The sequence below is a fragment of the Lytechinus variegatus genome, chromosome 4 (assembly GCF_018143015.1).
Source record: "Lytechinus variegatus isolate NC3 chromosome 4, Lvar_3.0, whole genome shotgun sequence".
Lineage (NCBI taxonomy): Eukaryota > Metazoa > Echinodermata > Echinoidea > Temnopleuroida > Toxopneustidae > Lytechinus > Lytechinus variegatus.
In genome coordinates, this window is record NC_054743.1 from 56,251 (window position 1) to 82,466 (window position 26,216).

General features: G+C 37.0%; 1 protein-coding gene across 2 annotated transcripts; it reads right to left on the minus strand.

The window, feature by feature from the left end:
* Positions 1-2,970: 2,970 nt before the first annotated feature.
* LOC121413176 (AN1-type zinc finger protein 2A-like) lies at positions 2,971-19,047 on the minus strand. Of its 2 annotated transcripts, none has more exons than XM_041605937.1 (9): positions 18,867-19,047; positions 13,108-13,150; positions 11,937-11,988; positions 11,334-11,510; positions 10,146-10,261; positions 6,955-7,077; positions 4,779-4,845; positions 4,141-4,320; positions 2,971-3,556 (listed from the first exon to the last, which is right to left on the minus strand). In XM_041605937.1, exons 1-9 carry the CDS (start codon positions 18,919-18,921, stop codon positions 3,512-3,514), a joined length of 858 nt encoding a protein of 285 aa, XP_041461871.1. In that variant the 5' UTR covers positions 18,922-19,047; the 3' UTR covers positions 2,971-3,511. The 2 variants fall into 2 exon arrangements, with proteins under 2 accessions (XP_041461871.1, XP_041461872.1); XM_041605938.1 differs by having other exon boundaries at positions 2,971-3,602.
* Between the last annotated feature and the right edge of the window lie 7,169 nt (positions 19,048-26,216).

Sequence of the window (26,216 nt, forward strand, 5' to 3'; positions counted from 1 at the left end):
CTGCCCCCTATCTCTCCCGCCTCTCTTATTATTTGAAGGAAAAAGACTACAATATACAGGCAGCTTTGCTCAACTCAAACTACTGCAACCAAATATGTAACAAGTTTTTCATTATATGGGCCCTGTCTTACAAAGAGTTATGATTGACCTGATCAATTGCAACTATGGAAAGCCAGCAACGTCATCTAAAATACATGTTTTTTCAAAATATTTTCTAGATGTTCAATCATACATTCATAATTTTCTTGAAAATTCAGTGTGCTTCTCTTTTTTTACAAGGGACGTCGTGCAAATTTCTTTGAGTAAAAATTATGACACTGATGGATTTCCATAGAGTTAAGATTGATCGAATCAATCGTAACTCTTTGTAAGACCGGGCCCCATGTCTAGAAATTTGTTTTAACTGGAGGAAAATATTTGAATTCCAGAAAGTTAACCTGTATAATCATTTATGCACATATAAAATAGACAGTGGCATATTGTCATAATAAAAACATAAATGGGTGACATAACTGAATTTACATTTCTTTGCTTTATTAAATATGATAACAAGTACATGTATAGATCTTTTTTCTTCATATAAATAACTGTATATTGCAAAAGCATGAAATTTTGCTTGTAGATGATTATTAAAAACCATTTATACCACCAATATCATTTCAATAATATACGATCATTGTGAAAGGAAAACTTTCAAAATTCATATGCATTAAAAAAATTGATCGAATACAATAATTTCTTAAAATGGTAGCAATAATTTACCATGTATTGAAAGAACATGGAGAAAAAAAGTTCTCATTAAAAATATGTCCCTCCACTCCCACAAAAAAAAACCCTCAGAAATTTGAGTCAACGACACAGGATGGAATAAGGATGATGACACCTGATGAAAATAAGAGAACTTGGCCCATATTTTGTACTAGGTTGGGGGGAGGGGATCTAAACTATGGTATAAAATTGTGGTTGAACTATGGATAGCCACCTGTGACACAATTCTCTTACGGTAGCAGTTCAATTTGTGACCTGCCACTCCAAACCAACAATAAGTCAAACAATATGAATATTGAGATTTTTATTGAGCTTCAAATTTCATTTCCTAAGCTTTAAAATTATATATGTTAAAATTGACCAACAATACCTATTACAAGTAGTTCATTGAATGCAGAGGAAATTCAGCAAGAGCAAAAAATAAGAACAAAACAAGGGTTGGAGTTTGGGTTCACTCAAGCATAAGATGTGCATACTGTGTAATCTCAGTGCCTTCAAATTTTTACAGGATGAAGAAGAATTACTCTTTCAGATAAGCTTTTTTCTTCTTTTTTGACAAAATTACTACATTGTATTTTGGCTATTGACAGAGAACCTTACCTGCCAACTTATTGGTGGTTTGGGGGTGGTAGGTCACATTTGTCAGCACATTTGGTGCTCAATTCATTGTTAATGTCTGGGAACAGTAACTTTGTTGCTCTCTTCCGCAATTTAATAATAGGGAAATTAAACAACAGTAAACAATTTTGACATGTTCGGCTTGCCATAATTTAGCCACAACTTCAGAATACGGGCTAATAACAACTGAAACCATGGGAAGGGGAATCAAAGGTTATAAAAATGAAACTCCTGATTAATTATTCATAAACTACAATTAATACTTCTACATGCCATGTTTGATTTACTCATGCATTCATTAAATACTTAGTGCATTCACATGCTGTATGAAACTGTCCAATTAACTACTTTAACTGTGTACACTGGTATACAGCAGGTTTCAATGGAATCATTGTGAAGTTTGTATTCATTTCATGATGGGATAGGCAAAGAGCACACGCGAGACATACACATACATTTGAGTCTCACCTGCATTATGTAATATGATGTAGCAGAGTGTGTGATTTTTGACAATGAAAATGCAAAATAAATCTTTTTAACTTATGAACATAAAATGCAATGATCCGAGACCACTATAAAGGGTCATGGCCATGGATACCCTATCCATCAGCTCAATGCGCCATAAATGGCCTTCCAAATTTTTGTTGCCCCTTTTCATTTTCTTCTTGTAGATGGAATGAAGAAATAGAAAAGTGGCTTTGCCATTAAAATATATGTACGTCGACGGTGGGTATGACATTTAAGGCCTGCAATTTGATACTTGTAATGCTGCCACCATCGGAAAAGTAATGTCCATGCCTTACTTATTCTATGCAGGTGAGACAATAAATAATTTCATACTTAACCCTAAATAGACTGGGCTATTTCGATGCCTAAGAAGACTGGGGGGGGGGGCATTCAGCCCCCCCTTATGATCTCGGCCGTCGATCGCGAGGAAACTTGGCATCGCATTACCCATGGCATAATCTACAAAACTACAAGATCAAATTCTGTGAAAAATGTCATTGCTAATTAATTATGCTAAGTTATGCGTAAAATCAAAATTTTGCTTTAATGAACTAAATAATGCCCCTAACATGCTAATTTTTGGTACACAGACACTTTACATGAATCTGATCAAATATACTTTAAAAAAAAAATCAAAATCACATTTATTTTCTTCTGTATTTTATTGTTTTCTAAATTTTTTATGTATTTCCTTGTTTTTTCGACTTTGTTTTTTTATTGTTTTTCCAATGGAAATTGTCAGGGACTTTATTTGGACCATAAAAATGATGGAATTGATCGATTTCAATCAGTAAAAGGAAAAATAATGATACATTTATGAATTTTGGCTAAAAACTCTATTTGCATTGGATTTGTACACAAATTCACGTTTTGTGCAATGTTGGGTCTGCATGCACTTACGAAATGTTGCGTAATTTTTGAACCGCGTACACAGGGGTTGCAAATTTGGTATCAAAAGTTGCGCGAGACTTGAATGTAGAAAGTCAGTAAGCGACGTGGTCAAAAAATTTCGCGGATTTATCACAAAAAATGTAGAGGGGGGGGGGGGCTGAATCAGCCCCCCCCCCCAGTCTTTTCAGGGTTAATTTAACATTGATATTGTAACATGAATGTAAGGTCATTAATTCTGATCCTGTACATCTTTTTCACAGAGATTTTCCAGAGTGTTATTTTTTTGTTCATACACACTGTATAAAGCAAGAAGAAGTGAGGAAAGGGTTGGGAGTGGGCAATTGGTTAAGATTGATTATGCATTCTGACCATTTCCCTTTGACTCTGGTGAGTTGGATTGGGTAGGTTTCATATCGCTTTCTTCTCTCATTTCAAACTTCAGCTTTTGACAATAACGACATATAACTTTTGACAATATGACCCAAATATCCCACATATCATTTTCAGGAAGTTTCAATGTTGCAATATTTCAAAATTCAATCATGCAACCCTTAGCATCTTGCTCAATGAATGAAATGGCAAAGGAAGATGTTCCCAGCGTTAGCATCGGTCATGAGCTGTCTTCACATGATGAGAGAATAGCCTAGCTGTCATGACTGGAATAGGCACCAAGCTACTAGCAATGCTGATTGGTCCATTCAGTGGGGAGGAGTGGCCACTTGACCAATCAGGAGAGAGAACACTTAGAATCACTTTCAGAATCTTGCCGTTGCTGTATGGAACAGAATCAACATTATTGAGCAGAATTAATAGACGACCTGTGTAACAAACCAAAATAAGGAAAGTGGGAAATATAAAAACATGCAAAATAAAAGTATAAAATTGTACAGAAAATAATAAAACTATTTTTATGAATTGAGTTTACAACTAAAACATCCCAAAATGCAATGTTTCTACACAAAAAAATAAAAGAAACAGGCATTCATAAGGAAGTTATATGTATCAATATTGAGAAGTTACCCTCCACTTCATCACACCTGAACGAATAATGAAAATTTTGAATATTTCATCAAACAAAGAGATGAATTACCACTTATATTTTCTAGACACCATCTGAGTAGCATTACTGCGATTAGTCGCTTATTTGAAAGAACAATTCTGATTGGTTCCCAGTCAGTCTAATGAGCAAAATGTGCATGCAACGATGATTATGATAGGCCACTTCATTTAGCAATTAATCGCTAACCTTGTTACAGGACCCTAATATCAAAATAAAATCGTTCAGGTCATTATTAAACTAAATATGGTTTATATAAAATCAATAATCCCATTTCAAATGAATAACTATCTTCTTACCTGTCGCCTGCGACGATTCCTCTCTTCCTCCTCGCTGGCAGCCAGCGCCCTGGCTAGTGCAAGGTCTTCATCCTCCTGCTGTAGTGACCTTGGATTCACAGGTGGCCTTGCTGACTTGGACGATTGGTTCTCTTCGGCTAATGACATCTGGATGGCCCTAGCCATTGCCTCGTCCTCTGACTGAATCGAAGGTGAAGGATTAAAACAAATGTGGTTTTATTGTACATGATCTTGATGATGAGCAGCATTTGTATAGTGCCATTTATTGTTGGTTCCCAAAATATGATCTGGGTTAACTTCAAGCCCAGACTAAAAAAATATCTAATGTCACATCATTATTATCTCCATTGTTTTAAATTCCTGACACTACAGCTATTTTGCCCCTCCCCCACCAAAAAAAAAACAAACCAACCCCACAATTTTAAATCATTAATCATCATGTGCAACCACGTGTACAATGTAAGATCAGTTGAAAAGTTTTGTGCTACTGACCATTGGTGAGTGTTTCTAACAAGATGCACATGCTACAATATCCTTGATTGGACATTGCACACCACTGTGTAGATGTAAAGTTTATTTTGAAGTCAAGGTACTGACCATTGAGAAAGGGAAGGACTAAAATTCCTTGATGTTCTTACCATGCCTGCTTGCATTGTACTATCTACACCACGTTGTCTTCCTGCTAGCAGTCTCTCTCTCCTCTCTCTGCAGAGAAAAAAACAGGAATACAAAAACAAGGAGATTATGAATGACATCAAGACTGGTATTTATATTGTAAGGGTAATTGAAACACCATGAGCATCTACTTGAGATTGTCAGTGCACTCCATGAATTTCATGTATTATTATTATAATAGGTTCAAGGATGTAGCCAATATTGAGTGCATATACAAGTCCTGTGTTCATGCTTTGCTTCTATGCAACCTCCCAGCCGTGCATTCTTGTGGAGAACTGTGCCATTTTGAGACGCCATCTCAAATATGCATCTTTATGCACCCAACCTCATGGCCTGAATATCCAAGAGGGGAACGACTGATTATTCTTTCCTGTTTACCTTCATTTATATATACTTTTAATTTTTTCCCTCGACTCTATTGAATAGTTTCTTCCTCTACTTTCCTCCCATATCTCATACAAGCTCAGCTCCAATTTTTCCTTCCTTATTCAGGCAATATAATAATTATTATATTCTAATTTTTTTTTCTCCACTCACCTCTTTTAGATTCATCACATATTCATTTTACTTATTTACATGTATACTATGCTTTCTTCATAATACACCCCCTTTCTCCTACAACCTCAGCTTCTATATTTGCTTTTACCTTTGTAGGCAATTTGCTTCCTCTTTTTCACATAAACAGGTTTTTTTTTCCTACTATATAGTCTTATGGGTTTTTTTTCTCCCCCCCCTCACACCTAGCGGATTACAATATCAGTTACACCATATGTATATTTTCATTTTTTCATATACATTTCTTTTTTGGATTTATTTATTTATATATTACTTATAGATAAATATTTACACTTTCTTCTCTTAGTTTGTTAAATGTATACTTATATGTGTTTTGCACATTATCAGTTGTTCCCCATTCTTTTCCTTTTTCCCACTCTTATGCACCAGTTTATTATGCCTTTCTTTGTAACCTGTTTGACCCACCTCTCACTAATTCTCTTGCTATTAATCTCTTCCTCATACCCTCTATCACTGTTTTGTTCCAGATCCAGTTTGATGTTGCCTGCCTCATTATGTTAATCCCTCTTGGCTGAGGTCTTTCATTGGCCTTACTTACACTAACTTCCCTTTGTGTCTGCCTACTCCTTTTCTTTCATCCCCTTCACTAACCTGATTGGTCTTCTCTACTCACTAATGCCCCTTTTGTCTCCTTGTTTCTAGTGTTGCTGTAGCTTGTCTGTGGTCTATATTATATGGTTGTTCCACTTAATATGTTTGTAATTTTGCCTCCAACGAAGATTCTGCTAGGACCGAAAACTTTCTAATTTACTCCATTGGCTCTCTTTTATTAGATAAGCAGTTTTCAGCAGCTTCTCTTTGCCATTGTCTTATTAAAAGGAAAGGCATCTTGGCGTTTACTTATGTGCACATATCAGATGTGCCTGTGATGTCATAATAGCAAGTATGTTTGACCTTTTTCATCTGCGTGATCCTCAAAAATTTAGAGGATTCAAACACGCTTTCCACTACAAATTCATATTGCTGACCTGTTTCATAAAACAAATAATGCATATTTTTATATTTGCGATGGTAGTGATGATGCTGGCATCTCTATTGTTCGCAATAAGCATGCAGGGCAAGAGCCACATGCGCCCGGGGGGGGGGGGCACTCCGAATAGAATGCAAAGTGGGTATGTGCCGCGGAGGGGACCCCCATTTTTACACTCAAATTTCCGAGGTAGCATTTTTGTCTTATTGAGAAAAGAACAAAGAAAGCCGCTTCAAAGCATAGCATTTCCTTTTTATCAAGGAAAAAGAAGAAAGAAATCCGCTCCAAAGCTTTGCATATTTTCCGTTACGTCGTTCCGGCTGTATTGATCTGCTACAATGAGCTGCAATTTTGGTGAAAAGCGGCCACAAAGCGCTGTCTGACCTTCGCCTCTGCGCTAGCGCACCTGGCGTCCGTATTGCTAGGCTAGCTGCATGAACATATGCCCGTTCCATAGGGATTAATACGCACTCACATGTAGGCGACCATTCCAAGGACGCCCGTTTTCACTAATATTTGTAGTTCCGAAGCCCGTTATGAGGACCCTCTTTTTTACAATAAGCCCACTCTACTACTTTTTTGTCACAACCTACCTGTCAAGATCTCTTCCCAGTGCAGTCAAAGAGGTTTGCTGAGGCCGATTTCTAGATGATGATGATGATGATGATGAAGGCGCTGGCCTATTATTGACTTGTTGCCTATTAATTGCAGCTGCCCTGATGAATGAAATAACAACAGGATATTGGATGTATTGTACTACAACCCTAAAATTCTATTAAGCGCTTGAATTATTCACATGTATTAAATCAGGGGAAAATATATTTTCTCAAATGGGGTTCATGTTTTGAGTTGGTTAACTTTCGTATTAAATCCATGGTAATTCACACAGGGTTTCTTTTTTACTGTTTTAATATATAGAGATTATTTTGGACATTTTGGGCCCATTCACCCTCAGTAAGCCACCACATATTCAAACATAGAGTAATTCAATTTGCAGCGGACATTTTTTTCCCTTGGAGATTAACACACATATACAATGTATCTTTTGAAACCATTTTTGCAACAAAGAAAAAAATGTCATCTTAAATGTTTCTCTGGCTAAAAATATTTGAAAGACACATTTCTTCTTTAAACACCATCATTTTGTACAAAAATGCTCTAAATAATGATTAAAATTGTGGAACAACACACTACTTATAGAGCTTAACATTTTTTCTCTCAATACGAATGATTCTAAACACTGCACATTATAAATCCAGCTAAGTATATTCAGGTCCTCAGGCATTCATAAAATCTCCCAATCGGGTGCTTTATCTGGGTGAAGAGTGGCAAATGTTGATTAATGTGTTGCCAAGTGAAGCCATGGGTTTTAACCCTAAAAGAGCCAGGATATTTGGACCCTTCTCACAGCCGAGGGGGGGGGGGCGGATTCCGCTCCCCCCCTGAGATCTCAGCTGTTGATCGCACGAGCGCTGCAAAAATTTGCACAGTGGTAGTTGGCAATAAAATCTACAAGGCTGTATGATTAATTTTTCTGAAAAAATAAGATTAAAAAAAAAAAAGAATTGATTATGCTTATTGCATTGACGCCCAACGGCGACAATGCATTGTTCTTGTTCCATATTCCTATTCCGCAATCTTCTTCTTCTTCTTCGTCTTCTGCCAAAAATCCCATTCACTTAACACATAGAGTTTGTTAACTCTGCCCAGGCCACGTCCCTCATCCAAATTCAACCAAATTTGGCAGGCATTGTCTCCAACAACCCTAGTTGTGCACCTCCTATTTCATTTTCCAAAATCACTCATGCATGACCGTGCAGGCGCCATTTTGTAAATTTCAAGTCTATTTGCATACCATTCCTAATCCCGTCCAAACTCCCGTATCCTGCATGCTACAGAATTCTAACAAATTGCAATAGATAGTCCAAGAGTTGCTCTATCATCTGCGACGTATAACTTGACCTTCAAAATGCCATCTTCATGCCCTAAATTCAAATCCGAAATAGCCTTCCTTCAAAAAGTCATATTTATTGAAATGTAAAGTAAAAAAATCGTAAAATGGCCATAACTTTCTTGTTTTTATTCATTTTGAGCTCATTCTTTCAGGAATTGATTACGGTATCATAACATATGCTACTCAATTTTTACGCATCACTGATTTTCCATCATTGAAATAGCGCCCTCTAAAGTTTCAAAAACGCTTACATTTGAAAGCTCATTGCGTCATGCGTGGCCAAACCCGTACCCTTTTTTTAATTTAGGGTCTTCAAGATATGCCCTTTCATGCCATTAAAAAAAATATATACCTTACAACTGACGAAATATCTGAAAAATGCTCCCGAAAATCAGCAAAATACCCTAAAATGCACTTTAATGTCAGCACAACTTCAACTTGCTCTTATTTCCTTATTATTGAAGCTTATTCTTTCTATCTTGGCTGATATGAGTATTGATATATACTTCAACCGTTCATCAACCTTTTGTAACAGAAACTGACAAAAATCTGACGTCAGCTTAAAATTATTGTGCAAAACCTTCATTTTTAATGTCTTTTTTTATAATACGACATAGGTTAAAACAGAAAATTTCAAGATAAGTCAATCTGAACATATGGTATACTGCTCACAATGGACACATTTTCAACAACAACGTATAGGGTACCAAATGGTCTAAAATTGTTTACTCCAGAATGTAACTTCCTATGGAGAGCAAAATGTGCTACAATTCAATTTGATTAACATGTAATTTTTGTAAGTCCTCCCCTGCCACCGTTCCTCATCCAAATTTATTCTAATTTGGTGGACATGTTATCCATAATTAGTGACCATAACTTTAGAAATAGCACCCTCTATTGCAAAGTCTTAAAATAGTTGAATTGCCATAACTTCCTTGTTTGAATTTATTTTTGTCTCATATTTTCAGGGTTTGCCAATTGCATCATTTCACATAATCCAACTGTGTTTTACGCATCAGTGGCCATTCCTTTAAGAAATAGCGCCCTCTAATATTTTGAGAATGTATATCATCTAGAGTTTTCTCTCTATCTCCTTCTGTTTCTTGCCCCCTATTAAATCAGAGACGTCAATGCATGCACATCGTTCTGAAACGATTGCAGTTCTAGTTTATGCATGAAATAAAACAACTGCTCTTATTATTATTATGGCCCCCGAATTGCAAATTTTTTATTTACATACTCTTTGTAGAATTCTGATCAAATGTACATAAGAAAAAAATTGGTACCACAATTTTTCCGTATGTCTTTTACTGTATTTTAAATTTTCTTAAGTATTTTTCTTGTTTTTTTACTTTTTATTTTTTTCATGGAAATTGTTGGAGACTTAATTCTGATCATGAACAAGATAAAATTAATTAAGTTTAATCAGTAAAAAGTAGAAATAATGATACATTTATGAATTTTGGCGAAATACACAATTTGCATTGGATTTGTACATGTATTCACATTTTTGAGCAATTTTGGGTCTGACATGTGTTACGTAATTTTGTAACTGTGTACCTGGGCATCGCAAATTAGATCTCAAAAGTTGCGCAAGACAAGTAAAAAGTCAGTGAGCGGCACGGTCAAAAAAATTCGCACGGCGGATTAATCACAAAACATGTCGAGGGGAGATTCTGCCCCTCCCTCCCGGGCCTTTTAGGGTTAACCCCAGAATATTTGGTTCAAAGTCTAGAGACTTATCCAGTGATCCACACATTAAGTCAAGGTTGTACAATGTATACATTTTTTAGTATTTGACACAATGGTAATTATCATTCAAGATCTCACCCTTGTTTAGATACATTTTTTCCCGAGTTTTGGAAGCCTTGACAATCATGGTCCACAGTATGCCGATGCTTCAAACAGAAGTTCTTATGACAGGAGGAACATAAAACTGGAACAAGCTAATTAAAAACAAAAATAAAGATAAATCGAACATGTTACCATTGATACTATTTTGACACCAAAAATAATTATAATAATAATATATGTAATTTATTAGGCGCTATATCCATCTCGTAAGAGATGCTCAAGGCGCACAAGTGAAGGGGGAGCAAACAATGAAGAATAACAAATAACAAAAAATAATTGACAATATGAGTTTAAAGTAGAGGTAAGTTTTTAGCTTAATCTCAAATGTTTTGACATGCTTGCTATCCCAAACAAACAAATCAAAGAGATAACAATTTTCAAAACAATATTTTATTATCTATTTTCCACATTTCAAAGTCAACATAATGAAACATCATTATTGAGATGTGGGTCAACACAAGCAAAAACAGCTGAAATCAGCTAACATCTAAGAAGTTGGACTCTCACATTCCTTAAAAAATCATTTACAAAGATTAATACAAATGAATGCATAATAAACAGAATACTAGTAGATCAAAAAAAAATACTTGTATAAACAGAATACTAGTAGATTAAAATAAATACACAATTTATCTTTTCAAAATTTCATTATTATTTACTTAATTCAGAATTAACATGGGAGGTTAGCAAAATTGATAGACTTTTGAAGGTTACCCCAACTTGCTATCAGAAATAATGGGGGAGGGGAAGGGGATAATAATAAAGACATGGCATGCATTTACAAGCAACAGCAATATTCTACAGCACACTGTATGTCACATTCTATATGTGCAGGATATACTGAACATTTATGAATTGTGAATGTAACTGGGCATCACCAAACTTCATAGAAAATTTTAAGCATGATGATTTATTCAATTACATGACATTTGCTCCAGCAACAATTGCTCCACTCTCAGTTCCACACATTAATCGAATGATCATCTTCAACCTTTGGTTAACATTATACCTTACCTTAAAAAACCTAATCCCAAACATAACATAAAACATTACCCATAAATCTCAGACAAATTAAAGCCTGGAGCAATTGTAACAGGAGCAATTGTCGCGTCATCGATTTATTCACCCATAAGGTGAATAACCTTATGGTGAAGACAAACTCACTTCTCTTTGCTTGCATCCTTTCTTGGTACACCTGTTGGAATAGACCTTTCTTTTCTTGACAGCAGGGTCAGACTGGCACTCACGGTCTATATGATCGGACACGCCTATATCAGGGGCTTCCCCTCGCTTCACTGGTACAGGCTTATTACACAGAGGGCACACCGGGACTTGAACATCCTTAAAATTATAAAACAAGAAAATTGCAAGTTATGATTGGTATTAAAAGATCATACCAACAATGACCACATACTCTTCCATGGAGTGTAAACTGCTTACTCACTCACTATACATCAATCTGCATATCAATAGGCACATTCCAAAATGCAAAATGATTGATATAATAGGATGAAAAGGAATTCTAAAAAGGGACCATGTTTTGCTATAAAAAAAATGTAGTAAACAAGCATTCTGAAGATTACAATGGGATTAACTTAAAAGAAAAAAAAATCAATTGATTCATAGTTGTACACTAAAAGTAGTAAAGAAACACCATTCAAAATTGTAAAGTGCATACAATACAGTACAAAAAAAGGGTAATTTTATCTCTATGTAATATTGTATAATTTTGATCATGTAAGCAAATAAGTTATTAAGGAATCTTACCTTCCTAAAACCTGCTGCACACTTATGCTGGTCATATCTAATGTGGTTCTTGCTAAAATGAAATATAGAAAATTTGAACACCATGAAGAGTCAAATTTGCAAAGAAAAAATACCAACATGTTTTTAAACAATTGCAATAGAAATGACTGTGTGTTGATTGAAATGGGGGGGGGGGGACTATTGCTCAAATTTACACAAAAAATGACCATTGAGATCATGGAATGCCTTCATCTTATTCACATTCAGAACTAGATTAATCAGAACAACATCCCCTTAATCATTGAAGGTTGTGAATTCTATTTTTTTTTCATAAGTCAGAAAGAAGATGAATGATCCATTGGTTGCTTCACATCACAATACTTCCAAGAAATCCTTCTGTTCTGAGTTTCTAAACATATCGTCGGCCTTATGCCAAAAGGGCCTTAACTGCTTTTGGCCATTCCGAGATAATGGCGTTTATAAAGGTTTTGGCCTCTCTAATAATCAAAAGTTTGTGGTCGTTTTTTGCTTTTGAAGCCAATTTCGATAAACGTGTTAAGTTATTAAGTTTTACATGAAATGTGTTAAATTTATTATAAAATATTCAGAACCCCTAAAATCGGGTTAAGGCCCTTTTGGCATAAGGCCGACGATATATTCTTTGGTTTCATCTCCTACGAAGATGGCTACCCATCTTGCACATAGTGTGAAAAACCTATATCCCATTACTCCAAAAAAGATGTATTTATTCCCTGAAATACTGGGAATTCCATTTAAAAATAGACTTTTGTTTTATGATACTGCACAGATGTGGTGTTGATTACAAGATTCTCATTATTTTCAAAACTGAAACCATTCAAAGTCGTATATTTGTTGAAAAGTGTATTACTGGTAAAATTCAATTATCATTTATTAATATCAAATTTTGGGCATACACGTAGGTTGCCTATACAGAGGGGAACGCTGTCTGTAGAGTATAGAGGATGTGAAGTGAACTGCTCAAATCGGTTCCCAACCCAGAAGCAACTTTTCTATCATACAGTATAGTAATGCAGGCAAAATGATTAAGATTCAACATTCCTACATGTACTGCAGGCCTACTTATTAAAGTAAACAATCACAGACTGCTCCAAATGCTTTAATCATCCGATGAAGATCAAGCTTCAAACAAATATGGTATGTAATTACTTACCAGAAAATATTTGAGCAGGAATCACATTTCATTGGGAGAAAATCTGCAAATGAAAAGAGAAATAAAAAATCCTAATATTATTTATTATAAATCATGATGGAAAATAAGGACAGCCTTTAGCACAACGTTAACCTAAAGGCCAGTTGCGTACCTAGGATTTTCCACAAGGGGGGCAAAACCGTCCGCCAAAAATTTGACAAGAAAAAAAAAAGGTTATCAATCACAAATAAAGGATTTTGTAGCAGAAAAATAATTTACAAGCAAAAAAAAAAAAAAAAAAAATATTTCTAGAAAAGTTTCCATCTAAAGTTGCCACACACCAAAATTTCAAACACATCTGGGCCCCGTCTTACAAAGAGTTACTATCGATTGGATCAATCGTATTGGAATCCAGATCAGTGTCATAGTTTTTTACAGGAAATTTGCAAAATGTCATGTGTAAACAAAGGAGAACACACCAAATTGTCAAGAATTCAATGACTTTATGGATATACATTCATATCTAGAAATTTTTTTGAACAAACATGCCTTTCATATGTTGACTTTGCTGGCTTTCCATAGTTGCGATTGATCGGATCAATCATAACTCTTTGTAAGACGAGCCCCAGATGTGCCATAGAACCCTTCATGACAACTATTACTGTATTGCTCCTGGGCAAGTTAAATTGTCCTAGCCATAGCCAAATTATGAATATGAGAGACAATATTCAAAATATGAAGTACATGTAGGAAACAATCTCTCCCTTTTTTGAAATTTTTGATTGGCAAAAAAAATCAAACAATAACTATGCAATTTTTCCAAACTGAAATATATTCCATGATTGCCCTCAGAAACCTGTATTGTGTGAAGACAAGAAACTATTTTTTGAATGAAAACAAAAGTAGATCTATGGTGAATTTTTCTAGTAAATATGAAAAGGTGAAGGGGGTAAATTTCATAAGAAATCTGCTAACCACATTTTCATTTGGCATTGAGGTAATATAATACTAGAATTTATCAGAGATTTGATTTTACATCTAATCTCTGGTTTGTTTTTTCAGTTTTTAATTTTCAAAAACCCATCCTATTAACTAAAGCTGGTAAAAATCTTGGGCTAAACATCAACTTTAGCACATATTTGGCAACCCTGTTTCTTTAATTTGGGCAAAGCCTCAGTTTTGCCCATGATTCCGCATTGAACTGCCAAACTTTGGCAGTTCAATTGATTTTTTTCTTGATTTGCTAGATGAAATCCTGTCTTTCCTAGTATTGGGAGTGATGCTACCTGTGTGTATAATTATGTGATTGGTACATTAATAGGATCATGATTCACGAGCTGGCTTACGAAAATAAGAGTGGTTGTTAAATCTTGGGATTCAGAGGCATTATACACATATGGCAGGCGGTTCAAGGCTCAATGATGAAGAAGTATACCGTATTAAGGGCACTAGTATTCTACCCGTTTGGAGAGTTTCCTCAAATATATAGAAATATAGAAATTACCTGAACTTCAGACCCGTCTTTTTTCCAAGAGCATATGCTGGTTGTTCTTTTTCTTCAACCAGTCGCCTGTGTGCACTGGCGATCAAATTATATGGCGATGGGTTTTGGCACTAGTATTCGATCCATCGGCACTAGTATTCAACCTAGCGATGAAAGATGGCCCTGTCTCTCAATCTGCCCTTGTCCCATCCCAATATGGACAAGACCATTTGAGACGAGACCAAACAGGGAATTAATCAAAGGCAGAGACTTACAGTTACATATATCCACTCCTAGTACCAATGAGGTCCAAACATTACATGTATGGACCTCATAGGCGACATCAGTGCTAAAATTGGGTTAGAGATTTATGTGGATCTAAATTTATTATAATTTCAACAAAAGTACTAGCTAAATTTGAGGCTTTTGTTGAAATTTTGCTTTAATGATACATTTATGCTTCATTAAGTAAAAAAAAATTGAAAGAAATGAAGGGAACTTACATTTTGACGACTTTTTCCTGATTTTCTTGGCAGTTGTCCTTCACTTCTGACTCTCGATCGGACCTGATATGCAGATCACGTATACACGTTCTCGTCAGGTGATCGGTCGGTTATTCTTTTCGCCAGATGTTGATAATTATATATTTCATAACGCAGCGTTCATCGCAAATTTAGCTGAAAGAGATTGAAGTTGAACAGCGCAAGCTTTAATTTATTCAGAAATAACGTTTGATTGCACAAGTTTCGCCTCGGACATTTAGGATCATTTGGTCCCATATTGGCGTAACTACGGAGGGGGGGGGGGGTGTCCCTACCACCGTCCACACCGGGCGTCCACAAGCCAGCAATTATCTTTTTTCTCTCTTTTTTTAACCAAAATGCTTCCCCCCAGAAAAAAAGAACCAGGTTAAAGAGAAAGACAATTATGATAGAGGAACACAAAATACTTTATTTTTCAGCTTTTAATGCATCGACTTATAATCAAATATTAAATGGAGCTTAGAACATTTTTTTAAAAAGTCAATTAATAAAAATATTCCGCTCTTCGGGATTTGAGCTTTCATGAAATATTAATCTTTTTCATGATTACCGAAAATACCTCAAATGTCCAAAAAAATTATCGGTGTATTAGCTGATACCTTGCGCCCGCCTTAATTATTTTAATGTTGAGATACTTTGCTTTAATTTAATGAATTCCTAAAAGCATTAATTCTCAGATCATTTGTCGCAATCGAATGATTCGATTGGTAAGCTGGTTGTATAATTATTATGATTCATGAATTGTTTAAAATGTGTCTCTCTATCAGTTTTGAATATTTAAAAAAATGTCAGCTCGTGCTTTTTGCTCGCAATATTTTGATTAGTAAGAAATTCTTGTGTATGCGAGTTTGATACATAAATAACTAGAGAGAGAGGGGGGGTGTCCCTCAGCTACTTGTCCTTGCTTATTCCATATTTTTTTATTATGCTCGTGTTGTGAGTATTTCAAAGTCTTTTCTTTTTCTCACCCTTTTTATTGTCTCGGAGCTTCCCTCTATTTCTTTGCTACGATGTATAGCCCATCTTACTTGTTTCATTTTTTTATGTTCTCATTTCAATGAAAACATTATTAAACTGACGTAGAAGACTTTATTACGAAATTTTGACATTGTTTTGTTTCATTTGTTTGGCTTTCTTTTTTTCTTCTCCTCATCTTCTTTTTCTTCTTACTTTTTCCCTTTCCTTATTTTCTCTTCAGTATTTCATTCAGGTATCCGCCAATTTATACAACACCAAGCATATAGAGGCGGATAATCAGTGAGGGAGCATGACGGTGTGCCGCTCTAAAAAAAAGGAGGAATATTGGAAGAAAAAAAAAGAAGGGATGGGGAAAAAATAAAGAAAAAAAAAGATGATGATGGCAATGACGATGATGAAAATTATCTTGGTGATGATGATGGTTGTGGTGATGATGATGGTGATGCTAATGATAGTGGTGATGATGATGATGACGAGATGTAATTTTGTTATGTTGTCTTTGAAAAAATTAAGTAGTGCAAAGTTGAATTCATTTAAAGTTTATTATGAAAATAGCAGAAAAAAAATTGGTATGCGTTCGAGGAAAATCCATCCCCACCAATCTTTTTCAAAGGTAAGATTTTTTTTTTGCCCGGGGGGGGGGGACATTTCCATTCAGGAGTGGATACCATGCGCGACCATGGGGTCTCAAAAAGCACCCTAAACACGTAATTTCCATATTCTGAAAATGCACCCCTTAACAAGTATTGGCGTGTGAAACCCTACCCTTAACAAGTATTGGAAACAAAACGATACTCTTGGCAAATATTCCCTGAAATGAACCCCTAAACAAGTACAGGAATGTTTTATTGTTACGGGTCCTTCGATCGGTCGTCGGCTTTACCTTATTTGGTTTAGTACGACCCCACCTTCTACACCTCGCGCAAATCGGACTCTAAACACGAAGTGTTGGAGCAAAAAGGACATCCTTTATAAAACATTTTGATTTTGTTTTATCATCCCCGCAAATTAGACCCTAAACACGACGGTTTTCCTAGCGAATTAATAGATACCCTTTTTTCGTTATTTTTGTGTTTTTGACACCCTTATCACGTTACGTAGGTAACGTGCCCTATCCTTTTTACGTTTTTTTTTGGTCGCGCATGGTATCCACTCGTCAATGTAAGTGCCCCCCCCCCCGGGTTTTTTTGTGACGGCGTAGGCCTTTGCAAGCAGCTATTATTATGGTAAAAAAGTAAATGAAATGTCAAGAAATACATGATAATGATTTTTATGGTACATTTTAGTAGGCCTATATCAATTCATACTTGTTATCAAAAAGAAAAAAGTGGGTCGTTACGGACCATTAAAAATGGGAAATTTGGGCATTTTATATTTAGGATAGAGCAACTGCTCGTTATAGACGTCACAATAAATCAAGCATTCTAAATTCTATCAACTCCATTTTTTTGTCAAATAACACCTTCATCGATATTTTGAAATGATTTTTCTCATATTTTCATCATCTTTTTATCAGGGTGAAATTCCCCTTTAATTTACAAAACAGATTCGCAAACAATATCAAGAGTAGTGGGAGGCAAGGGTGGAAATCTAAGGTAGGGGACCAGGGGCTGGAAAACAGGCAAAAAAAAAACAAAAACAAACTAACAAAAAAAAACAAAAAGGAAGGTTTATCACCCCCAAAAGAAGGTCGTCTCGTCCAAAATACATGTTTTACTTCGATTTAAATGATGTAGGCCTATTTCTTTCCATCATATAGTAGGGGGACATTTGATAATGTGCCCCTACTATTTTGGGTTAGGGGGAAGTGTCCCCCTGGGATTTGCGCCCATGTGGGTGGGGGGTGCTGCACCTCCTTTCGGAATCATTATGGAACAGTGTGAATAGTCGCTGTGATTTCGATCTCATACCTATAAAAAAAATAGAACAAAAGAACGCCTTGACCACAGGCCAAAATGCCTAACAATTTTTCCGCGGCATTAACAACTCTCGTAAGGGGCGCTCCATTTATAAATAGAGTTGCATGTGTAGCTGTCTATGGCAACAGAATCCATCGCAGAATTGAAGCCAGAAGCGTGGGAATTTGGCAGAAAATTCAAGAAAAGAACCGGTGAGTACCGATTTAAGAGTAATTATATATTTATTAACATTTATTGAATCATACGAATAAAGATTTTTTACGGAAAGAAAGCTTAGTTCTAAGCTAGAGCTGCCCAAATGCGCGTGAGTGGAGTCTCAGTTTCTTAACACGGGTAAGTATTGCGGTGTCGCCTAGAGTGCATATATCTAGATCTAATTTAGCAATCTAAACCCTTTTTGAGCTTTGCTAGCTTTCCTCACTAGGTTGAATACTAGTGCCATACAGTGCAAAAGGCTTTCACTGCATAATTCCATCCTCCGCACATACAGTTGACTGATAAAGAAAATACCGACAACAGATTACCCTGGGCCTGGCAGAGTGAGGTAGGCATGGGTTTCATCATGTTCAACCGATATTACGACTAGTCTACTCTCCAAGATAAATAAATAAGATAAATTCCCTATTTCTAAATATTTTGGGGAATATGTCAAAATCTTTGAATTTTGCTGGGTTGAATACTAGTGCCCTTATGGTACGTCAAAATATATATATAAAAAAACATCATCATGGAGTCCTCAGGCTCAGTCAAAATACACCGGTACGGTACTGTAGTCCCACATGTTCTAAAAAGTGTGAGGTAAAAGTCACGAATGTTTCTGATATATTTATGAGAGTTAAATTTCAAACCAAACCTTACCCAATTGATTACATGTTGGCTCATGGCAATTCTGACCGAGATCGGGAAACTCCATCTTCACTTTTGACAGGAATAACGTCGACTAAACTTTTAAATTCGGAGCTGTACGTCCGTTGGAGAAGCAGAGCGGTCCAAAACGGAAAACAGTACAAATTCTGCTGACGTCACGCCTGTGTTGTCGTATGCAAATTATATCACGTGAGCGGGGATACCCTCCAAACGTCATGATCTAAATATAGATTTCATCTCGAACTCGTGGGAATCAACGAGAACCATGACAATGCAATATGAAGGTCCTCCTAAAAACCAAGGGACGTACGTCTCCCTCTGACGTCCCTGCTCTAACCACTCCACCCCATCCCTTTTCCTTTTCTCTGCCCCCTTTACATGTATGAACGCATTCAAAACATTATATTAGTGATGGGAAGTCACAAAGTATGGCAGTGTACCGGACACCTATATTTCAGTACTTTAATAAAAGGAAATACAATCACGAAAAATTCGCACTTGCTATCCCAAATATGAAAATTATGAATATGATGAAATTATTTGATATTCACCAACCATTTTATTTGCATCGCACTTGCTGCGTACCAAATTACATCATGATTCCGGACGCGCACCGGAGGGGTAAAGATATCCTTGATTATAATGATGTAAGAACAAAAATCTTCGAAAATTTAGGTCTTGCAGCCCCACCCACCCCCGGATTTTTTTTTTTTTTTTGCAAACGTCCATGAATAACAAAAGCTGGGATGAACCAGAGAACTTAGCTGCCATCTCGATCTGATTAGTAACAGGTAATGGGAAGAAGTTTTGGAGTCTAAAATACATAAGTGCATATGAGCTGAGACAAAACGCCTGCCAATCATGCCAATGAAAAGGAATAGAGGAAAATACGGGGCTGTGAAAATATCTTAAGATTATTTTTTTTTAGTAGAGCTGTACTGTAAGGCTTGTTTTTTCTTTTATATTATTTATTTACATTTTTATTCCTATCTCAGAAAATATTAGTCGGGTCAAGTAAAAACTTTCACAGATGATTTTATTTTTTTCATGTCTAAACATTATCTCTAAGTTGCTTTCGAGTAGGATTCACCATTTTCACAAATTATAAATTATAATCCTCTACACATGATTTTCTGTGTGTAATTTTTTGATAACATGTCTATATTGAGTTGAAATGACCTTGGTATTTTATTTAGGGCACTGACATGTTATCACTGTATTTAACTCAATTTATATTTAGTTGAAAATGAAATAATTGAAACAAGTTTTCATAATTTAAATCTGTATCTTTAAACTATGTTTACTATTTCAGGGATGACTTACTCAGGCAACAAGTACATGAGATAATGACGATCTCGAGATGTTATGGTTTCTGGGCTTGACAGCTATGACATAGATTCCCTATGTTGCTCGAGTAACTATATAGTGTTCACGCCCGTGATATCGGGTCCGGTCTGAGCCCGGGGGGGCCACTTCCATTCACGAGTGGATACCATGCGCGACCATGGGGTCTCGAAAAGCACCCTAAACACGTAATTTCCATATTCTGAAAACGCACCCCTTAACAAGTATTGCCGTGTGAAACCCTACCCTTAACAAGTATTGGAAACAAAACGATACTCTTGGCAAATATTCCCTGAAATGAACCCCTAAACAAGTACAGGAATGTTTTATTGTTACGGGTCCTTCGGTCGTCTGCTTTACCTTATTTGGTTTAGTACGACCCCACCTTCTACACTCGCGCAAATCGGACTCTAAACACGAAGTGTTGGGGCAAAAAGGACATCCTTTATAAAACATTTTAATTTTGTTTTATCATCCCCGCAAATTCACCCATAAACACGTAATCTTCATAGCGAATTAGATACCCTTTTTTCATTATTTTTGTGTTTTTGACACCCTTTTCACGTTACGTACGTAACGTGCCCTGTCGTGAAAAAGACATCCTTTTTACGTGTTTTTTTGGTCGCGCATGGTATCCACTCGTCAATGTAAGTGGCCCCCCCGGGGGTCTGAGCGTTCCTGGATGACCGCGCGTTTGTCAGCCGACACAGCCAGCATCATAGAGTTATGAACCTAACTATTGGTGGACCACTATCAATTTGCCATTCGGTTTATAGTCTGAAATGTATATTCATTAAAAGGTCAAACGTTATCACACTATAATATGACGGAAAAGGGGCTTATCAAAGGTATGTTTCACAGAGGATTGTGTTCGTCAAAAGACGTGAGGCTTGTTACAACCGATAATCCCGACCTTTCGTTTGAGGACGCGGACGCTTATTTACAACGGTAGTTGACTTTGGAAAGGACTTTTTGGGCCCGTCATCATGGTCGTAAAACTCAGTCCTGCAATGCAAATTGTGTGACATGAGATTTTTTTTTCGTTTCGCATCTGCGACGGAAACATTCAATATGCGTTTCGTGTGCAAAATTCTGGTTGCTACTATGCTAACAGCGATTTATCCGATTGAGGACGACTTTCCAAAGCCACATTTGACTCCTCCTAGAGCTCGAGAGGCCGCTCGGGGGGGGGGGGGGGCCCACTTCCATTGATTAGTGGATACCAGTAGCGACCACCCGTAAAAGGGGACAGAGTGGGCTACGTTACGTATATAGGCCTATGTAACGTTATAAGGGTGTCAAAACGATGTTTAAAATGCTGAAATAAGGGATATATATTCAATACTTGCAGGGTTTCACAAGCCAAATACTTGTTAAGAGATGCATTTTCATAATCTGGAAAAGAATTGCTTCCCTTGTTTAGGATGTTTAGGGTACTTTTCGAAACCCCATGGTCGTGCCTGGTATCCACTCATCAATGGAAGTGGTCCCCCCGGAATTTGAATCTAATCCCCATTTCTGGGGAATGTAAAACATAATGCCCCTCACATCGTGTGCGAGAGGCATATCGTTTGTGTATAAGGAGTAAACAAAAGAAACAAAGAAACAAAAGAAACAAAAGGAAGCGAGTTCAAAGGTATCGCATATGATGTGTACATATCAACGCATGCGAAATGTTCGGCTGGAGAGGTTGATCTTATCCATGAAATCAATTGCCAGTACGTGATCCACCAATAATCCACATTAAATGTAATATCGATTCGATGGACTGTAATGATCTATATTTAAGCCTTCATTCAGTAAGTTTTTCCTCACTCAATATGTTCTCGATTTGTTTGAAAAACCACTTTCTTCTCCATGTCATAAATCTATTTTAGGTCCTGCATTTTGAATATCTCCAGCCATCAGTCTTAATATACATGCATGTATGCGGTACGGGTGTCGCGGAAAGGGATTTTGCACACGAAAAGCAGATTTGTAGGGCCTGTAACCCCCCTGTTACACAAAGCTTAGCATTGATCGTAGAGCAGTTTTCTACGTTTGATTCTATTGACTGTAATGCACAATCAATCTTAAAAATCAAGTGTATGATTAAGCGTTAACTTTTGTGTTAGGGGACCCTAATACTAGCGTCCGTGATGATTGCGAAAGGTCCCAAATGTCACATGTCGCAACGCATAATGTCACAGCGGTATTTTCTTCAGGACTCGAGCTACAGATAAGATACAAAACATGCTTTCACTTAGTATTTTGAGACACGAAAAAGAGAATGAAATTATTTTGAAATCTGGATTACTCTTTGTATGGATATTTGTCGCTTTACTGCCATTCGTCTACTGCCTTTTCCCCACTATCGCATGGTCTGATATCATTTCGTCTACCATTAGTTAGTCAACTATCAACATAGTCCAATAACCATTTCGTCTAATTACCATCTCGTCTAATAGCCAGTTGGTCTAATAGCCGTTGTGTTTATTATCATTTAGTCCAATTGTATTTTTTTCAGTTGGTCTAATAACCACTTGGTGTACTCTCATTTTCGTCCATGTTCCATTTGGTTTAACTTCAGTTGGTTCGCTGTCACTTTGTCTAAATCCATTTCGGCTAACACTCATTTGGTATCGTTGCCACGGGTCCAATCACCAATAGGTCCAATCATTGGTTCTAGGACAATTACCCCACGGACAATCACCCTTCCGGACAACTAATCCCTGACAATTTTACCTACCCGAGGACAATTATCCCCTAGGACAATTTCCCCCGGACAATTACCCCCTGGACAATTACCCCCGGACAATTACCCCCTGAACAACTACCCCCGATGACAATTACCCCCGGACAACTACCCCTTAGGAAAATTAACCCCCCCCCCGAGGACAATTACCCCCGGATAATTACCCCAGAGGACAATTACCAACGGGAACAATTACCCTGCCCCGGGGACAATAACCCCTAGACAAAGGGAGTGCACAGAGTTAGGGCCTAAATAGTAAAATTACAAGGCGTTCTTGTGTATATTATCTTTGCATTTTTTTTTGCTTACTGTATTAAAACTAAAGCCACATCTTAATCTGGAATGTGCACCAATTGTTTCATAATCTTGTTAGATGAATTGTTTTAAAATAACAGGTTTATAGGTTCTTCTTGTCAATAGTAGTGTTGATGGTTTGCGTTACCGGCTTTCAATATTTCTACCTGTGAAGGTGTCTTTTTAATGTTTTATCTATTTTCCTGATTTTTTCCTGAAATTAAACCCCAAATGAATCAAGAAAAATCAGATCAATTGGAATCAGAAAAATTAGGCATTTGTGATTATTATGTCTGATCGTGTCTTTTCATGAATGTTCAATTGTTCTATGAAAACTTAGTATGTGGGCCAGTTTACACATTTTCTGATGTACATATGCGTAGCTATATAGCGCAAGCCCCACCCCCATTTTTTATGATGCAGAAGGCATTACTACACAAAAAAAAGAAAAAAGGCGGAAAAGTAAGAAAAAATGAAAAAGAAGAAAATGAGAGAGAGGGAGAGAGAAAAAAGGAGAAAGAGCGATATAAGATAGAAAGTAATTAACATAAGATAAAGTAGAAAATATATTGAAAACCTGTGCCACCGACCCAGACCATTATAATGGTTCACGCCCGGGTGGGGGGGGGGGCACTCAGTATATAATAATGTGCCGCGGAGGGGACCCCCATTTTTACACTCAAATTTCCGTTCCAAGGCATAGCATCTTTGTCTTATTGAGAAAAAAAACAAAGAAAGCCGCTCCAAGGCAAAACATTTTCTTCTTATCGAGAAAAAAGAAGAAAGAAATCCGCACCAAAGCTTGTCATATTTTTCGTTACGCCGTTCTGGTCGCATTGATCTGCTACAATGAGCTGCAATTTTGGTGAAATGCGGCCGCAGAGCGCTGTCCGACCATCACCTCTGCGCGAGCGCACCCTGCGGACGTGCCGCCGGGCTAACTACATCATGCACGCATGTCCGTTCCACAGGGATGCAACAACACTGACACGCTAGCGATCCGTTCCAAGGACCCCGTTTTTTGTCTCGCCCGCGGCACACCCCTACCACTTTTTTGGTCGAGTGCCCCCTATCCTGGGGGTCACGCTTGATTCGATGCCAGAGAGAAGGTGGGGGGTTTTCCGGGGGTAATTGTTTGGCGGTAACTGTCTGGGGAACCATTGTCCTCGGGGGCATTTGCTGGGGGGGGGGTAATTGTCTGTGAAATAATTGTCCAGGGGGTGATTGTCCGGGAGTAATTGTCCTCGGGGGTAATTGTCCTCAGGGAGTAATTGTCCGGGGGGGTAATTGTCCTCGGAGGCTAAATGTCAAGAGGTGGTTGTCCGGCGGAAGGTGATTTTCTGGGGGGTAATTGTCCTAGAACTGGGGATAGGACCTAATGGTGATTGGACCCATGGCAACGATACCAAATGATTGTCAGCCGAAATGGGTTTAGACAAAGTGATAGCTAACCAACTGAAGTTGGTTAGCTATCAACCAAATGGAACCAAATGGAACATGGACGAAAATGAGAGTACACCAAGTGGTTATTAGACCAATTGGCTATTAGACCAAAAGGTAATAGACGTAATGATATTGGACAAAATGGATATTGGACCAACTGAAAAAATACAATTAGACTAAATGATAATAAACACAACGGCTATTAGACCAACTGGCTATTAGACGAGATGGTAATTAGACGAAATGGTTATTGGACTATGTTGATAGTTGACTAATGGTAGACGAAATGATATCAGACCATGAGGTAGTGAGGAAAAGGCAGTAGACGAAATGGCAATAAAGCGACAAATATCCATACAAAGAGTAATCCTGATTTCAAAATAATTTCATTCTCTTTTTCGTGTCTCAAAATACTAAGTGAAAGCATGTTATATCTTATCTGTAGCTCGAGTCCTGAAGAAAATACCGCTGTGACATTATGCGTTGCGACATGTGACATTATGCGTTGACGATTTGCTGCGACATTATGCGTTGCGACATGTGACATTATGCGTTAGAAAAACTACGACATTATGCGTTGACTGCGACATTATGCGTCGGACGCTCTTGGCATAATGTCGCAGATTGCGACATTATGCGTTGGTGCGACATTATCGGTTGTAACAAGGCTTACTATGATAATATAATTTTTTTCATTTTTGACAATGGAAATAACAATTTTTTGGCAGAAAAGTGCCTTCATCGTTTACTTTGTCCTTGAATAATTTATTGTCCCCTGCCCCCCACTTCCGGCACCCTTGTCAATAAAGGGGGAGAGCCCATATTTTCTCCGATCGGCCCCAGTGGCGTAATGAGCAAAACAATTTGAGGGGGTTCTATTGTGTAAAATTGATAGGAAGTTCTGGATCATGAATTTTTTTTTTGGGGGGGGAGCAGGGGTAAAATCCCCATGTCCTAGCAGCAATTTTTTAGCTTTATTCTTATAAACAACATTAATGTGCAATAATTTCACAAGCCCTTTTTAAATAGTGTGAGCGCGAACTAAACAATTTTTAATTTTCATGTACTTTGTCCTGAAAATGAAACATACTAGGCTATGTTTGTAAACCTGAACAATATGCGTAGGCCTATATTGTAACTAGATAATTGATTTTTTACATTTTTTAATGAATTCTGGCCATGTCGAAAAGGGCCCTGCTTAGGATGTTTTTCAGTTAAGATGATACATATTTCTATGATTGTATAATGCGAGCGCGAAGCGCGAGCCGAAATTTTTTTGGCGTTCTGGACTAAAAAAATTAACGTTCTATGCACTTTTTGTAATCATGAAAAGTCAATGCGAGCGCGAAGCACAAGCAATTTTTTTTTGACATGAAATATTTTTAAAATTATTTTTCCAAGTCTTCCCCTCTTCTTATTTTAGTCACTCGTCTTCCTCTTCTAATGTTTCCCTTTTTTCTCCTCTCTTTTCCCTTCTATTTTTTTCTTTCTTTCCCCCTTTTTCCTCTTTTTTGCTCCGCTAATAG

Excerpts from the sequence above, each read along its gene's own strand:
- LOC121413176 (XM_041605937.1), bottom strand. The coding sequence starts at position 18,921 with ATGGAGTTTCCCGATCTCGGTCAGAATTGCCATGAGCCAACATGTAAT. Across the intron at positions 11,511-11,936 it reads GTGCAGCAGGTTTTAGGAAG|GATGTTCAAGTCCCGGTGTG; the intron begins GTAAGATTCCTT and ends TATAATTTTAAG. Across the intron at positions 7,078-10,145 it reads AAAAATGTATCTAAACAAGG|GGCAGCTGCAATTAATAGGC; the intron begins GTGAGATCTTGA and ends TTCATTCATCAG.